Source organism: Prionailurus bengalensis, chromosome B4 (assembly GCF_016509475.1).
Source record: "Prionailurus bengalensis isolate Pbe53 chromosome B4, Fcat_Pben_1.1_paternal_pri, whole genome shotgun sequence".
Lineage (NCBI taxonomy): Eukaryota > Metazoa > Chordata > Mammalia > Carnivora > Felidae > Prionailurus > Prionailurus bengalensis.
The window spans coordinates 47,235,621-47,254,016 of NC_057358.1; the positions used below are offsets into that span (position 1 = coordinate 47,235,621).

An 18,396-nucleotide genomic window follows, 5' to 3' on the forward strand; every position below is an offset into this window, starting at 1 on the left:
TGTAGCACTAAAACACTACAGGAAAATGATGAGAAGATAGGACGACTTAATGAGAAATCCATTTTCTTACATAACTCCATTAGAGCCCAAGTTAGTTATATCTGAAACCCAGCCCTCTATTCTATAAAGGACATCTGAGGTCACTGCTCACGAATGAGTCCCAAAACTTTACCGACAAGAATTAAAAGAAGCCTGCCTTCCCCCCACCCCCCTTCGCTGTGATCCTCTGTTCGTATTTAAAACTGAGTTCTGAATCCTCACTTTGGACCAGAAACGGAGAAGAGACCTAAATAAAGAATGACTTAAGAGTTGTACTCTTGTTTCAGTGAAGAAAGTTTCTGGAATGTACATTTCTTATGGGTCAGTACTTATTTCTGAAGGTTCCGTTAAGCACTTTAACTCTGCGTAACTCACACGTGGTTAAAACAGAGTGGAACCGTGGAACTACCAGTAATTTATCTCTGCATGTCAGAACAAGGGAGCCACATTATATTTCACTATTTGAACAGACATGTGTTTTTTTTTTTTTAAAGAAAGATTAAATGATTAATACAGCCTATACACAATTAACTAACGGTGACGGAAAGCATTTGGTAGGAGGCCAAAATTTTCGTTTTGACAGATCTGCCAGTTCTTCGTGAGAACCAAATGCCCAGACCCCACACACGAAGCTGCTGCTTCTTGAAGGAAAACCAGCACCCCCTGTTGTTTAGAGCCACCTGAAATCCCGTCACCCGACCCGCGGGGGAAAGGTGCACGATGCGGTTTCTTGCTGCAGCTGCACGGGGCTGGAATTAGTGCGCTCCTGGGTCTCTGTGCTTTGCACGGCCCTAGACTAAGCTGTCCCCCGCAAGCTCCCGACACCTCAATCGAGCCACTCACTCTGCTGATGGAGAAGACCATGCCAGGCTTGCCGGAACAGACGCCCATAAAGCAATGCCGGAACTGCCAATAGAAAAGGTGTTCGCAGATGAAGGTGATGAGGCTGAGAGCCATGGCTGCCCCCAGCATGTAGAAGACTCCCGCCATGTTGTCGATGTCCAGCTGGCTGCTCATGACTTCGTTCTTTTCATTGTGGCAGATGCCAGTGAGCCAGAGAGCCTCCAGCTCCTCCATCTCCCCTGGAGACGGGCCGGCAAGGGGAGCGGGGAACGGGGGGCCGAGAGCAGGCAGAGGGGACAAGGAGGGTATTGGGGAAGAGAGAGAAGGACACGAGAGAGAAAGAGACAAGGAGACGGAAAGAAAGAAAAATCAATAGAGAAAATCACGGTAATTTGATGAATACCGCCGTGTATCAATTCATCAACGTATTCAATAAGTATTCGGCGACAACTTAATGTGGGTACTGCAGTGACACAAAGGTATGGGGCATTGCCTCTGCTCTCCACGATCTGTCAGTCCAAACTGTATACAGATAATCAATATGACCGGCAATGTGCAGGTAACGCGAGAGTTCAAATTCAGGGAAGTAATTTTGTGCATGGTGTGACCGGTCAGTTCTCCTGAGGAAGGTAGGACTTGGAGGTGGGCATAGAAAATGGGTGCGTTTTAATTTATATTGCATGAAAAGGCACTCGAGGCAGCAGAAATAGCATGATCAAGGGGAGAGAGGTGGGAGTACACAAGCCTTGTTTGGGAAAGACACGCAGAACAGCTCAAACAGAGAAAAGGGGGGCACAGGAAGCTGAACAAAAAAGGTTCATGCAAGGTGCTCAGGGCCTGAGTATCAGACTAGGTGCTTTGTACCTTCATTTGCAGACAGTAAGAAATCACATAATCAAATAAGAGATTCAGAAAATTGGCTCTTAAAATATGTGCAAATCAGGGGCACCTGGGTGGCTCAGTCAACTGAGTGTCCGACTTCGGCTCATCATGATCTCAAGATTCCTGAGTTCGAGCTCCGCATCGGGCTCACTGCTGTCAGCGCAGAGCCTGCTTCGGATCCTCAGTCCCCTTTTCTCTCTGCCCCTCCCCCACTCTCAAAAAAAAAAGTTTTTTTAAATGTGCAAATCAGATTGGGCTGGGGAAGGAGGGATGGAGAGAGAGAAGCAGAGATTGACTGATCCCCCACTGACCCTCGCACTATCTGATCTCTTGTTGCAGAGGGAAATATTAAGAGTAAAGGGGAGTGAACTTGAATCAAATGAAACCACCAAATTTAGAACTGCCTCCTTGTAACACCGCTTAGAGAAGCTCTGCTTGATTTAATTCATGCCAGAGACAAATAACCTTTATCCACTCCCCTGGATACTAGAAATTAGGAAGGTACAAACCTTAGACAAAAGGAAAATGAAAAAATTCACGTGCCCTTGAAGGCATCTAATTCTAGGCAAACAAAATTCTGAAAATCTCATGAAGAAAGCTACCTGTTCTAATAATTTCAGTTTGGTTAAAAATTTGAACTTTGAGTAAACTGACTGGAGCTTTGGTAACTTCTGCAAACAATCTCTACTGCTGCCCTTCCTCATAGACAGAGGCTCTGCTATTGCCTTTAAGTGACAGCTACATGAAAATTATAGAAGCCCTTATACCAACATGGCTTATATGCTTCAGCTATAAGCCTTGAGTCTTTCCAGTGTTAATCAAATCACTTTAAAACACTTTTTGAATGTTTATTTATTTTTGAGAGAGAGAGAGAGACAGAGAGCAAACAGGGGAGGGACAGAGAGAGAGAGAGAAAGACAGAATCAGAAGCAAGCTCTAGGCTCTGAGCTGTCCACACAGAGCCCGACGCGGGGCTCAAACTCACGAACTGTGAGATCATGGCCTAAGCCGAAGTCGGACACTTAAGCGACTGCGCCACCCAGGCGCCCCAAATCAAATCACATTTTACTCATTTCTTTGATCAAACTATGATTTTCCTAACTAGTGGAACAACGGACTTCACCTGGAGCCTGAAAATCCAGCTGTGTTCCTCTCCCTCGAATCTCATCCCTAACAGCAAAGGTTCTGCAGGAATAATTTAGACAACCTCCTGGCTGATGGCCTGTGGGGCCAAGCAGAGTCAGGCTGCCCTCCCATAACTGGATTAGCTTCTGGGAGACTAACAGGAAGAGTAGGTACTTTAAAAAACAAAGTGAAGAGGAATGCCGAAGGCTGGAGTGTAATGAAATTGGAGATCTTCTCAAAGCAAGATGGCTGCCTCAGTCTCCTGCCAGAATGACACTGGGGAGTGCCTTACGAGTTTCTGCCTCAGAGGACCCTGTCCCTGCTTCCTATCTCTTCCAGCTTAAAGAGCAAGATGGGAGAGAGGGAAGAATGAATAGATGGCCACAAGTGTACTGGCCTTTCTCTGGACACACAAAAAGCAGAAGCCTTTCCGAAGCTCTCTCTACTGCTCCGGCCACATGTGAAAAGACTGTCTGGAGCATCTAATACTAGCCCCTCTTACTTGATCCCTGAAGGTCTAATCATACCCTGCGATCCTGAAATGTACCTCCTTGATCAACTACATTAATCCTCCCAAATTTCACCCAGTTATGGGTTGAACTGTGCACCCACCCCGTGACCACCGCCAAATTCCTATGTTGATGTCCTAATCCCCAGTACCTTGAAATGTGACTTTATTTGGAAATGAGGTAGTTGCAGATGTAATTAGACAAGAGGATATCATGCTGGAGTAGGGTAGGCCCCTATCCATTACACTTGGCATCTTTAAAAATGGGGGGAAATCAGGCATCTACATAGGGAAAATGGCGTGTGATCATGAGGGCAGAGATGGGGCGATGTGTCTACAAGTGAAGGAACGCTAAAGGCTGCCAGAAAACCACCATGAGCCAGGGGAGGGGCATGGAAGAGATTCTCCCTTGAAGCCTTCCAAAGGAATCAACGCTGACACTTTATCTTGGGTTTCTGGCCTCCAGAACTGTGAGACAAATTTCTATTCTTTAAGTCACTCAGCTAGGGTACTTTGTTATGGCAGCTGTAGGAAACTAATACCTACCCCCCCCCCCCCCCCCCCGCCAAAACTTCACAGTATACCGTGAGATAACTGTCTGGAAGTGCAAGGGTGACAGGAATGGAGAAGAAAGAAAGGTTGGTGTTTTGGACTAGCCGTGAGAAGAGCCCAAATAAGCATTTCCCCTTTCTTTGACTCACCATCTCCAAATAGCTGCAGGATAGCAAGGTCCACCTGGCGCTTCCACCCAGAATCTTTTTGGATGGCAATGCCATAACCCGTGGAAGCAAAGACCTTCCCACTGCCAATGGTCACCAGCTTGCAGCCTTCATCTCTGCCTGCCATGTAGTTCAGCACTGCTGCATCATAGATGAAGGCATCCAGTTTCCTGTGCAAAGAAGAAGCAAACAAACAATCCAGTGGAGGAATTTTAGCCCCAAACTACCTACGGGGCCATTAATATGAAGCAATAGGGTTCCAGCCAACTATGGGGAGGACTGGTTCAAAGTAAGGCTCGAGTTGGAACTCAGCCAGAATCTAAAGCCCAAATCGCAGGCTGTTCTTTATGTGATTTCAGGTTGAAAGGAGGAGTTCTTTCCCTCCCACTGGGAATGATGAGAATGTAAGTCGGGCCTGAAGCCAACTCATAAGCTGTGTCTGAAAGGAGAAGGAGTAAAAAGGAATCAATAAAAATAATAACAGAAATAATGAAAAGTAACCATCACAACGATAACAACAAATAGCACGGGTTAGATTTATATAACATTTTTCATTTCTCAGTTCATTACAGTCCAGAGTGGGGATAAGTGTAGGTGTATGTGTTTCGATAGATGTGCAGGGCTATTTTTGTGGTCAGAAAGGTTTCAATAGTCTGTTTTGCAGCACAAGGAGAGAAAGGAGCAGTCGGGGTTGTAGCGGCACAGGCTTACGTTAAGAGCGAATGTGCGCAACGACGGGAAAACCCAACGTATAGGAGAATTCAGGTCTCTCAAGTTCCCAACGTAGAAGAATCTCATATTATATATTGTGCTTCCCAAGGGAGGAATATGTAGGGAAGGGAGTAAGACCACGGGTAAAGGCAGGAAGGCATGGACCGATGTTTCAAACCAATCTTTAGACACATCGAAGGTAGAGAAAGAAATTCAAATACAGCCATTATAGGTAGGTACTAGAGAGGTCCGCAAGAAAGAAAAGCATGCATCATCTCCTTCAATTGTACAAGGTGAGTTAGCTTTATCCCTCCTTAAGAAAAAATAAGCCCTTTCCGGTATGATAAGATAACAAAAATTTTTAAAAGGCCCACGAGGACCCTATAGAAAAGTGACACACCAAAAAACCAAAACTCTGATATGACGGACAGCTGTGGTTGTACCAGGGGCCAGGCTACCTACCGAAGTGGTCCTACACCCAAGCTCAAATCTCATCTCCTGTAATCTGCTGTGATGTCGTGGTGATAAGACAGAGTCTGACAGTATTTAAGGAAACATGCATCTGAGTAGCTCTTCCAAAACTGGAGCCACCGGGAGGTCCAGGTGCTGCTAGTTATCATACAACACAGGAAATCAGCTACAAGACCCCTTGACCCCAAAGTCCCAACATCTATAATGCTCAATTGTCTATCTATCTTATCCCACAGCCGTGGCTTTCAGAGGCCAAATGAATAAAGGGACCAATGTGGCTGGGATTATGCAAGCCAAGGTGTTTCCAGTTCATGAGCTCCTCTTAACAAACAAATAACTTTCTAGTGTATAAAGCTGGATCAAAGAACACTAATAAAGGTGGGAACTGGAGATCAGTTAACACATTCTCACTGTTTGTGGTCTAAAAACCTTCACCCTTTTCTTCCTTTATTCCTCCCTTGTCCAAAAGACACCAGAATCATCATGTTCACCTTTTAGTCAACAGGTCTTCATGTCACATGTAATACATGAACCTTAGCCTTGACGCTTCTCTTTTACTTTTACAGCTATTTTATTTATTCCTGGTTCACGGTTACATTAATGCAAGTAGAACATAATTTGTAAAAAAAAAAAAAAAGTATACATAGAAGTATGTAATAGCATAGGAGTCTTTGTGCACTGGCCTGAATTATATTGTCAAATTCAACTTGGAAATCCACAGAAAGCAAATGCAGTCTTGTTTGCTTTAAGTTTGGCACCCAAGCATGATATAGCTGATTCAGTGTACATTTAATAAATGTGAGAAACATATCAAAGACTCTGAGCTTGGAAGCAGTTCTTACCCTGTTTTCAGGGAGAGCAATGCATCATCTACACCCCTCTGGTTGAACTTTCCCATGTAGGCATGCATTTCTGCATAGTTATTGCGAATATTCCTCTCTGTGCTGCCGTTGGGCACAGTCCCAAAGCGAAAAGGGGGTGAGAAGTCATTGGGTCTCTGGAACTGGAGAGAGAGAAAGAAAGAGAGAGAAAGAGAGAGAGACAGACAGAGAAAGAAAGAAAATGCTTCAGAAAACGTGAAGAGATATTAAGTTAGCATTTAGTGGATTTATAATGGAAGGGACCCAACTACAGTTCACCAAATACAATAGCCCTCACTTAGGAACAGCAGTTGCTAACTGAAAGAGGACTTCAATTCAATGCAATTTAATACATATTGTTGAGAGCTTTCTATTTGCCCAATCCTGAATTTAATCTATAACCTTTGCATGTTCCATTTGTGCATACTGTACAATATCAGTGACGATGGGGATGTGCTGTTAGCTTAACTGCACGGGCTCAGTCACCTTTACACCTGAAAATTATGTAAAATATGGTTACAGGTCTCTTAATTTAGGGGTCTAAATACATTGTCATTGCACCATTTAAGGCTATATAACTTTAGTGGGATGAACTACATTGTACTCCTGAAAACAATTTGTTGGATATCAAATATATTTTGCTAAGAAATTTTCTTGACCTTCCTTGATGCATTAAAAGCCTGTATTTATTCTACGTGAGTTGTTGAACAAATTGTAAAATCAAATACAGTTTTCATTATGTTCCTTCCCTTGCTTAAGAACTAAGAGTAGATCTCCAGTGCCTATCATAACAAAGTGAAATTTCTTAGCTTAGATGTGTGGCATCAGCTTATTTCTGGTATTGCCCTGCAATTAATAAGACTGTATGTTGCTTCCTGAACAAATTATTCATTTGTATCTTCATGGCCTCATATAGTCTGTCCCCTCAGCATGAACTCACTTTTCTCTTGAGGCCAATTCATGTCCTTCATCTCAAAATGTAACTCAAAGCAATTTCTTCAGGACACCTTCTGTGAATTCTTTCCTCCATCACGTCTACCCCAAAGTATTTGATGTTCTGGGTTTCTATCATGCTAGAAATGCAATTACTCTCTGAATGAACTGGTTAAGTTCTGAGAGCTACTCTTTGATATAGTCATTAGAAGTTTAAGGTCTTAATTGAGACAGATACGGATTGAAGATCAGTTCTGCCACTTACGACTGTGTGATCTTGGGCAAGTGACATGAACTCCATGCATCATTTCCTCATTTGTAAGAAGGAGACAATGATGTCTCGTTTTCAAGGCTCTCGTGTGGATTAGATGATATAATGTATAAGACGTGACTGGCACAGCACCCTTGCATGCAGTAAGTGCTCAATAAAGATTATATTATTTTAAACTCATGTCTATATTCTGCATTCCCCAGTAAACTTCACACTCTCCAACCTCCCCATTCTAATAGTACAGCAGTGATCAGCTAGAACGTGGCCAGAGTAGCTCCCATAGCTTGGCACAGGAAAGACGATATAGATATTTCAAGTCCTCTTGGTTTCAATACTATGGGGATATATTTACTTCAGAGATATATTTGGAATACTCAGGAGTACTCTGAACCTCTGGACTTGTGTGGGCTTAAAGACATTCTCCTTTCTCTTTCCCTTGACCTGAAAAGCTCAAGAGCTTCTCTGAATATAGGGATTTCATAAACCACAAAATGTCACAGCACCAGGAACCACAAATACCGTCTTCAGTGTGCAGAGTTGGCCATAGTTAAGAGCAGAGTCATGCAGTGGGGTTAGGCAATCTGGGATGCATCAAAAGACCACTTCTTCTTGACTCGAGAGGCTTCCCGTCTGACTTATCACAGTGCTTTTCTCCATTAAGAGTTTTTGTTTCATTGGTTTCGAAAGGGTTGTGATTTTTAAGTGAATAAAAGAGTCCTAGAATTTTAGAGTCGTATAAAGCCACTCCAGGTTAACCAGTCCACACCCTTCATTTCACAGATGAAGACCAAGGCAAAGAGGACAAGTAATCTGCTCACTGACACACAGTGGTAGTGAAGGTCAACACTATCAGGAATCAATTGGCTTAATTAATAGTACTCTTCTTTGTCCCCAGCGGAGAGTAAGTTTAAGGGGACAGAGATATGTTTTTTTTAAGTTTATTTTTATTTATTAATTTTTGATAGAGATAGCGAGTGTAAGTGGGGGAGGGGCAGACAGAGAGGGAGACAGAATACCGAGCGGGCTCCGTGCTGTCATCGCAGAGCCTGATGCAGGGCTCAAACTCACGAACTGTGAGATCATGACCTGAGCTGAAATCGGGAGTTGGATACTTAACCGACTGGACCACCCAGATGCCCCAACAGGGATATGTTTTATGGAAGAGACAGAATGCTATGCATTATCACAGTCAATGACAATACTTCATTTGTTTGGAAACAGGTAGCTCCCAAATCAAATGCAGAATACATTCTATAGCAGGCAGCAATGTATAAACAAACTCCTTTTGATCAGCGACTCCCCACTTTGCTAGAACGATGACAACTGAGCCTCACAGTGCCCAAGATATCCGAGGGCCCAGCATATTTTCTGCAACATCAGTGAAAGTTGAAATCGTGTCAGGTACAATTCTGGTGTAGGTCATTGTATGTGTGGTCTTTTTTTTTTTTTTTTTGAAAATTAGCAATCCATGTAAGGTATACGCAATAATTTTGATTCGCCAGATAGAATCTGATGTCCAGGGTGCCTCACTTCCTGATGAAGCCAGATTATGGAAAGTTTCTGCACTACTCCTTTGTAACTTTAAATTTTTAAATTATCTTCAGATTTCCAGATGTTGTTTATAACCGTGTCCTTGAACAAAACCTAAAGAAAGGATCAAGGACCTAACACAGCCAAGATGACTGCAAAAGAAGAAAAAAGGTAGAAGGGCTTATAATACCTGACTTTAAGACTTGTTACAAGGTGATAGAGATTGTGGCAGTGTGATAATAGCACGGAGAAAATAAGGAGATCATCTGAACAGAATAGAGTGCCCACCAACAGACTAACACATATATGGTCACAAAGGCAATTAAGCAGAGATAGGAGTGTCTTCAACAAATGGTACAGGAACAATTAGATATCCATATGCAAAAAAAAAAAAAAAAGAACTTCATCCCACACCTCATGAGATATATAGAAATTAACACAAAGTGAATCACATGCCTAAATATAAATTATAATATTTCCCGGAGAAAATACAGGACACAGTCTCTGTAACCTTGAGTTAGACAAAGATTGATTTCTAGAGATATGACACCAAAGCACAATCCACCAATAAAGGAAAAAAAAAAATCAGGCTTCATCAAAATTAAGTACTCTTTGAAAGAAAGTTAAGATCATGAAGAGAGAAGCCACCAAGGGAGAGAAAATATTTGAAAATAGAGTCATTAAAAATCTAAAGGGAATACATGATAACAGAGCCAGATTCTTAAACACTGAAAGGTGAAAGCATCTTCCGTAAGAAAACGACCAGAGAAACCAGCCAGCACTGAAAGAATGGAAAGGCACAGTCCTTGGAATGCACTGGTCTTAGAGGCAGATCATTTGTATTGGCTTCTAGTTCCTTCTCTGACCAGCTGTGTGAACATGGGCAAGTTATTTAAATTCACAGAGCCCCATTTTTCTGGAAGTATTATTTTTAGTAATAATATATAGGAAACCACTGAACACAGTATCTGGCACATGGTGGATTCTCAAAATTATTGACTGCTTCTCTGACGATGAAGTTCTAACATCTAAAATTGTCTTGTGTTAGCCAATGTTCCCTAAGATGGAAAACTCTTGTTCTCTCATTTGTTCCTTAAACTAGGCCAGTTCTGGGGACCAAGAGGGTGAGCGCACTGCCCCAGAATTAGCCAAAGCAGAGGCAGAAGTGAGCTTGCCTTTTCCTTTGAAAATTCTTGTCCCAGCTTGAGAGGTTTAAATAAAACTCGAATTTAAAAAAATATATATCCATCATTGGACATTGAACTTGGCTAAAATTCATGGCCATAGAGAACTGCATGTTCAGTGAGGCCTGTGGGGAAGAAGGAAAGAATAATCTACCAAATACTTTGACACTGCCACTAAATGCCCTGTAACCAAATTTACCCCAAGTGGTGAGGCATTATATGGCACTTGTTTAACCTGAATAGCAATCAATGCTCTCTGGGGTTTGGGGAAGGAATATCGTTTTGTACTGCCAGGAACCACGAGTCTTAAAATCCACAGAATGGGGGGGGGGGATCCCAAGAAACAATTAAAAAGGATTTAAACCCCCCCCCCAATACACCAAGGAGGTCAACACTGGATTAAAGAGCTCTGTCTGATTTTTAAGTAGGGAACTGTACACAGTATTCCTTATTGGTCACCTTTGGCCATCACAGGGTTTCCTTGAATTTGGAATCTTTTTCCCGAGTTACCCAGATTGGGATTACAGAAACAGATTTCCCCATATCACAAGTGAGGAAACTGAAGGCCTAGAGAGACCAAGTAAGTTGTTCCAGGCCACATGGCGAAGCTGGAGGACAAGCTGAGGCTTGACCTCTGGGAGCTGAGCCTTCCCACTGCCGGCTGGTATGCTGGCTGACTAGTCCCTACTACGGCTTACTGGGAATGAAGCCCCACACGGCAAGTGGGGCCACCTGTGAGGGTGTCCTTCCCTTTCTGGCACATCAAATGCTGACTTGCATTCACCCTCTGGATTCAACACGTGGCTTCCAGCAATTACGGTAAGCACACATTTGCACAAGGGCAAAACAATGCCGAATGTTAAGAGAACTGTAATCTCACTCGATCCTCCTGGACAGCTGTGGGGAATCAGAAATCAACCCTCTTAGCTGTTGAGACCATCATCTCAGCCCCTGTCTTAAGAACCTCAAAGTGAATTAGTCTTGGCAAGCCATGCCAGGAGAGAGGTGCTAGAAGGCTGGAGTAAAGGTCCCTGCCTCGCCCGAAGATGATTGGACTGGAGGGTCGTGGGGCTGAATGGAGAGCCTCTCATACAGCCTGTTGCAGAGAAGGGTAAGGGAAGTGTGGATCTGATCCATTTCGTCTTATTTATTAAATAAATATATAAACTTATTTTCTTATGTATAAGGCATTACTAATTCATTCGTAGCGGTTACTCATATCCAACACCTATGTAATAACTCACATTATCTCCTTTAACTATAATAATTAAAATGCATCAATTCATTTGGTAAATATTTGCCAAGCATCTCTTAGTGTAGAGGGCTGTATTAAGAACTGAGGGTACGGAGAAGAAGAAAAAAATCAGGCTCTGTTTTCAAAAGATTTACATATTAGACAGTCAGAGAGGCAAACATTCATTCGATTTTCTATTCATTTTCTTTTTCATTCATGCCTTTATTCTTTCATTCATACAGCTATTCAGCAAGGATCTATGGGCATCTGCCATGTGTAGATGTTATTCTCGGTGCTGGGGATACGGTATTACAGAAGAATAAGATCCTGCTTTGAAAGAGTTCACATTATAAAGAAGGGAGGCAAACAGTAAGTGACCCCTGCCTGTTAAAGGTGGTGGACTGAGAGCCACCATTCTTCCACTCCTTCTACCAAGGGGTGAGGTCTATGTTCTCTCCCTTTGATTCTGGCCTGTGCTTGGTGACTTGCGTGGCCAATAAAATGTGCGGAAGTAAGTACACGTTCACTTCTGTGCCTTTTTCTTTTTTAATGTTTATTTAGTTTTGAGAGAGAGAGAGACGCACACAGAACACAAGTGGGGGAGGGCCAGAAAGAGAGGGAGACACAGAATCTGAAGCAGGCTCTGAGCTGTCTACACAGAGCCCGCTGTGGGGCTGAGATCCACAAGCTCTGAGATCATGACCTGAACTGAAGTCAGACACTTAACCGACTGGGCCATGTAGGTGCCCCTGCATTCTGGGACTTCTGAGGCTAGGTTATAACAATCTTTCCAGCTTCCGCCTGGACCTCTTGGAACCTCGCTTCAGGGGAAGCAGTCCACTCTGTAAAAAGTCCAACAACCCTGAGGCCACCACGCTGGAGCCATCACAGTCCTGTCTACAGTCCCAGCCTAGCCCAGGCTTCCAAATGTTCCAGTAAGAGTACCAGGTATTAGAGTAAAGCCATCTTGGACCCTTCAGCTGAGCCCAGCTACCAGAAGACTACCACATGACCTCAGCTGATGCCACATGAAGCAGAAGAATCGCCCAGGGAAGACCTGAGCAAATATATGACCCCCAAATTAGTCAAATACCCTGAACGGTTCTTGCTTCAAGCCACTAAGTGTTAGGGTGGTCTACTGTGCAGCAATAGACAGCTGGAACGTGGACGGTTTCAAATAGTGACAATGAAGTGCTACGAAGAAGCTAGAAACAGCTATTAGACAAGAAAAAGAGTGACTAGTAGAAGAATAAGTTCAGATCAGCTGTCCTGCAAAGGCCTCTCCGAGAAGGTGGCATCTGAATGGAAACCCGCGTGACAAGAAGGATCCAGGCCTGCAAAGACCTGGGGAACGCATACTGGGCCCAGGGAACAGCAGACACAAAGGCCTGACCGGGGGACAAGCCTGGCGTGGTGAAGGGACACTGAGCAACAAGATGGGTGCTAGGAGTAATGTGCCTATGCAGCGGTGGGAGCACAGAGCACAGGGCATCATCCTCAACAGCCTTACAGAAGCTGCAGCATGGGGGTCAAGACCAGAAGGAAGCGTTTTCCAGTTGGACAAGAGGAGCAAAGGGGCTTCTAGGTAGTGACAACGGCGGGGGGGGGGGGGTGCAGTGACATCTGATGGGGAGAGAGTTTGGGCCTGACTAGAGATCATGAGCTGCTTGTCACTGTCTGAGCCTCGCAGATGTGGCCGTGATAACTGGAGGCTGACATGGCTGAAGACGCAGACAGAGCCGGGATCACAAAGGGACTCGAATGCCGCGTAAGGAAGTTCAGAGTGCATGCTCTAAGGGAGAAGAAACAGCAGAGCCTCTGGAGCCAAACTGTCTGAATTCAAATCCCCGCTCTGCTGCTTGATAGCTGTGTGACCTGGAGCACCTCACTTAACTTCTCTGTGCCCCGGTTTCCACTTTTGTGCAGTGGGGCTAATAACAATACCTACCTCATAAGGCTTCTTAGTATTCAGCCAATTAATCTCGGCAAAATATTAGCACTGTGCCTGGCACATGATAAATATACCATATTAGCTATTAGTGCTGTCATTATTATTACTGTCAGCATCATCATTATCAGAGGCAACTGAGGGTCAAGAGTGGGTTTTTGTGTTAGAAAGAGCCCAGAGGTGTCAGCACGAAGGACAGGTTGGAGGACTAACTAAGAGAGGAGCTGAGCAGGACTTGAGCTCCCATGATGATCTGGAACCAGGCGGTGGGGGTGGGGGGGGTGGTAAAGAGGAACGGAAACATCATCAGCTACCTCCCTCCCTTCTGAGAATATGAAAGATGGCATATGCACAGCTAGCTAAAATACAAGACCGCCCAGGCATGTACCAGGCATGTTCTCTTCAAAAGAGAAAGACTGGAATCAGCCTGGAAGGCTTCTTGGAGGAGGCTGGGTGTAAGCTGGCGGGGTGAATGGGCTGGGTTTGGAAGGATAGAGATGGGAAGCTAACGTCGGTTTACACCGGAAGACCCCCTCTGCTTTAAGAGTCCTCCTCCAACACTGCTTAGTTTCCATGGTGAGTGAGGAAATACGTCTGCAGAGAAGTCTTTGCGGCCATGACGCCAGGAGAAAGAGCAGGTTCTGAAAACAAAAGAAAAACCCTCCTAAATACTGACTGGGTCCAGGCTTCTGTGCTGACCACCAGACAAAGCCCAATGAGGTTAATTAGAGTTAGATCCTGTGAATGAGGGCACACAAATGACAGCAGCTCTACTAACATGAAGAGGGTGGGGAGGAAATGCCTTCCTGGGCACTTGGCTGCCTGAAAATGGCTCTTCTCATTCAGTGGGAGTCTGACCAGCATGTGCAGATTGGGACCGGCCAGCACCATGACCTTGCAGAGATGCATACTGTACGTTCTGCTTGCAGGGTCCATCCACACGGACGCGGAATCTGGGGGCTTTTGTCCTCAGAGCTTAACAATCCTCCACATAAATATTCATCCCATTATGCCTGCTTTTACATTTGAATCACAAAAAGAATCAATGCCCAAATGCCACTCAGCCTTCCAAGGCACCCGAGGGAAAAGGTGGGAAGGCTTCAGACACAAGGGTGGCTTTTATGAGGATGTGGCAGAGCATCAGAATCCTAAAGGGACCGCTTTTTTTTTTTTTTTTACCTACCCAGGACCCTCCCGTTATCATTATTATTACCATGCATACCCTGCTTCACCACTAGTTTTGTTATCGACATTTATTTATTTATTTATTTATTTATTTATTTATTTATTTATTTTAATGTTTATTTTTGAGAGACAGAGACAGAGTGCAAGCAGGGGAGGGGCAGAGAGCGAGAAGGAGACAGAATCCGAAGCACGTTCCAGGCTCTGAGCTGTCAGCACAGAGCCTGAGGCAGGGCTTGAACCCATGAACCATGAGATCATGACCTGAGCCAAAATCGGATGCTCAACTGACTGAGCCACCCAGGCGCCCCGACTTGTATTATTTTAATGAAACGTGTTATTCTTTCATGCATGCATTTTAAATTGTAAAGTGTAACTGACGTAAAACGTAGCATTAATTTTTTTTTTTCATTTTAAATATTTTTAGGTGTACCGTACTGTGGCATGAAGTATATTCACACTGTTGTGCAGCCATCCCCACCATCCATCTCCAGGACTTTTTATCTTCCCCAACTGAAACTACGTACCTGTGAAACACTACATCCCCATTAGTTCTATGCCTTTTGACCATACCCAGAATCTTGTAACCCCAGGCACAATCAGGACATAGAACAACCCCATCACCTGCTGAAACACCCCCCACCTTTAACCTCTGGCGACCACTGATCTGTTCTCTATCCCCGTTTTGTCTTTTCCAGAATGTCATTTACATGGAATCATACAGCACATAACCTTCTGAGATGGGTTTTTGCACTTCTAATAATGCCCTTGCGATGCATCCAGGAGGATCTGTAGGTCATTCCTTTTTATTGCTGAGTAGAATTGCATCGTACGGATGTATCGGCTTGTTTATCCATTTATCCATGTAAGGACATTTAGGTTACTTTCGGTTTGGGGTAGTTACAAATAGAGCAGCTGTAACATTCATGTGCAGGTTTCTGCGTGAGCATAAATTTTCATTTCTCTAAGGTAAACACCCAGGAGTGGGAGTGCTGGTTCGCATCTCCACCCCCTGCCCAAAGGGCAACTCCTTTTGCATCTCATTTTTCCTTTGATCTTCCCAATTTCCCCATGAGCCATAAAGGAAGTACCACAACTGTTCCTGTCTTCTTGTTGTCTGCTACTGAATTCTCCCCTCATAATATCCTACAGCCTGACCAGAATGAAGCAGGGGGTGTGTGTGTGTGTGTGTGTGTGTGTGTGTGTGTGTGTGTCTGACTTCAGACTCTGAGCAATGTTTGAAGCCAGGAGGAGGTGGTTGGAGAAATCAGCCTCCCCCCCTCCCCCACTATGGTCCCTGTTTGCCCAAAGGGGGAAGACAGGCAGATGGTAATCTATACATTAGGCTTTCTGAAGGCACAGTCTTCCTCACTGTTCCATGGCCCATAAATGCTTAGGACACGCAGGACAACGAGGCTGTCTCTGCTTACACTGAAGGACAACATACTGCTAAAACAGTAAGTGTTACCTGTGGGTTATGGGCTCTAGAGACTGAAGCTCAAATCTGAGCTCCATCATTTATTAACTGAGTGACTTAATACACAAGCCAATTGGCTTTGAAACTGAATGGCAACAATGTTCTAAGAGGAGAAGTAAGGCCTAACATCCCATTACAAATCCTCCCCTTCAAAACCTGGGGCCCAGGATCGCCACTCGGGACCCTCCCCATGGAACCACCCGGCTGTGGATATAGTGACAGATTAGAGTATAAGATTCTTCATGAATTATAACCTTCATGAAAGCTATAATCTGGGACGGAGGCGGAAGAAATAAATAATTATTATACGTTTCATTATAAATTATTCATTGGAGAGAATATTGTTCAAATTCACTCAGCAGAGGAGACTGAACTGCAATAACAATAACATCACAGAATGTACTTAGAAGACACAGGTATATAATAAAAGGGCCGAAATTAATTCAGTTCTCTTCCTGGGCCCCTGGAGAGCCGGATACCATTCTGTTACTGCCAGAAAGTGAGTTAGCACATACTAAACACTCAATATCTTAGTCATTTCTATTCTTTTTTCTCTTATTAATATCAGCGCTGTGGTTGTCCACCGTGGCAAACACACAAAGTCTGCATATGAAGGAATGTGCACTTGGATAGGAGAAGCCTGGCAAGTACGGCTTCACAATTCTGGATGCTATGCTGCTGGAGAAGCAGCCCTTTGCCTCTCTGGGCTCAGCATGGAACTGGGAGTCCTCCGACGGACTCTGGAGGGGAGGAGGTGGTGGAGGGAACAGCATGCCCTCCGCTGTCACCACCCTCCTGCTGTGCCCCCAGAAAGAGTGTATAGAAAATACAATGTGCCAGTTCTTCAGATTCCTGGAATTCGGTTAATTATTAGTTTTCCTCCTAGCTAAACAGTCATCTCTTTTGCAGTTTACAAAATTTAGATATACGAACCTTAATAAATATTTCCTAAAATAGTTCATAAAATCAGGTAATGGCTTTAGAGTTTACGTAAGCTCTCTGAGGTTTGGCCCTGAGCTAGGAGAGCTGAGCAGATGATACAGAAGCTACGACTCCTGTATTAGCTTTGCCAAGTCATACCTGTGCCCCAAAGTCTTACGTGTTTGGCCAAGTCTTATGTCTGGCCATAGAGTATCATCATCGGCACACATTCAATGGCTATAATCCATGCATTAAGTCACTAAGCTCTGAAATGAAATAAAGCAACAGGTACAGTCCCTCCATGACTGTTCAGCTGGAAATTAAAATGGGAAGCAGCTAATGCTTCCATGTTAACGTACCACACAACTGACATAGAGTAACTCAATCTTTCCATCGACCCTACAAGCTGGAATGGTTATCTCCACTCAGCGGACAAGAAAACTGATGAACAGTGTGGTAAGTCATTTGAATAAGGCTACACAGCCAGAAACCAGTGGAACAAGGGTTCAAACCCAGGGTCCTCACATGACCATAAAAGATACCACAGAGTTCTATCCACACCAAACAGATGCTTGGCAAACACGTGTCGGGTAGAAGAATCCAATGACTAGAGGACTGTGCCAAGTTCCAAACGGGACGTAAGGCAGGCGAGGGCTCTGCAAGTTCAGAGGGAGCAGGGATCATCATGAGGGGGTGGGGTGGGGCGCTAACGAGAGGAGGCAGAGACGGAGCTCTTATAGGTTGGCCAACTTACATCGGTGGAGGTGTGGGGAGGGCCCTCGAGGCAAGAGGAGGGACTCAAGTACTGTGACGTCACTGAAGTTGGAAAGAACGTACATGGGAACGTGGAGCAGTGAGTTGGCGCACAGACGGAGGCCGTGCAGCAGCACCCGCTGCACGGTCAAGCTGCAGAAGGATGCCACAGCACTTAGGTAGCACTATTCAGCTACAGCAGTGTGGCTAGAAAAGCAGAGAGGCTGGAGCAGAGACATTCACTGCAAAATGACTAAGGGTCTGGGCTATTTTCAGGGGGAACATCATGGGAGGAATATATGAGAGAGATCTAGAACATAAGCCCTGACAGGATCCAAGTCAGCCTGGATATTCAGGAGGACAAAGGGAGGGAAAAGCGGTGGAGTCCACATCATCCCACCCCCTCATCTGCCACCACGCTCCTTCGCCCATCCCTCAGCAGCCATACTGGCCTCTGAGCCGTTCCTAGAATATACCAGGCATGCCCTAGCACGCTTGTCTCTCTGCTCAGAAAGCCCCGGCTAGCCATCACTCCCTTACTCGGTGGTCTTCTCACCGAGGCCTTCTCCGACCACTCGACTTAAAATTGCAACTCATCTGCCAACACCATCTCCCTTCTCTGCCTGATGTTAGCAGTTAACGCCTAATATCGTAAATAAGTGCTTTTTCAATTCATTTTCCTTTTCCTCCTTTTAGAATGCAAGTGACATGAGGGAGAAGATTCTGTCTATGTTGATCACTGCTGTATCACTAGTGCCTAGAACAGGACCTGGCATTTAAGAGGCTCTTGGTGCAAATGAATGAA

The 18,396-nt window shown here is 44.5% G+C and overlaps 1 protein-coding gene across 1 annotated transcript in view; it reads right to left on the reverse strand.

Annotated features, from left to right (window-relative positions):
* GRIN2B (glutamate ionotropic receptor NMDA type subunit 2B) overlaps positions 1–18,396 on the reverse strand; it is a 428,048-nt gene that overhangs the window by 21,325 nt on the left and 388,327 nt on the right. The window contains exons 12-14 of the mRNA XM_043563552.1: positions 6,141–6,301; positions 4,099–4,286; positions 883–1,121 (exon numbers count right to left, since the gene is read on the reverse strand). Coding sequence (XP_043419487.1) covers positions 883–1,121; positions 4,099–4,286; positions 6,141–6,301 — 588 coding nt within the window. The remainder of the gene's footprint in view (positions 1–882; positions 1,122–4,098; positions 4,287–6,140; positions 6,302–18,396) is intronic.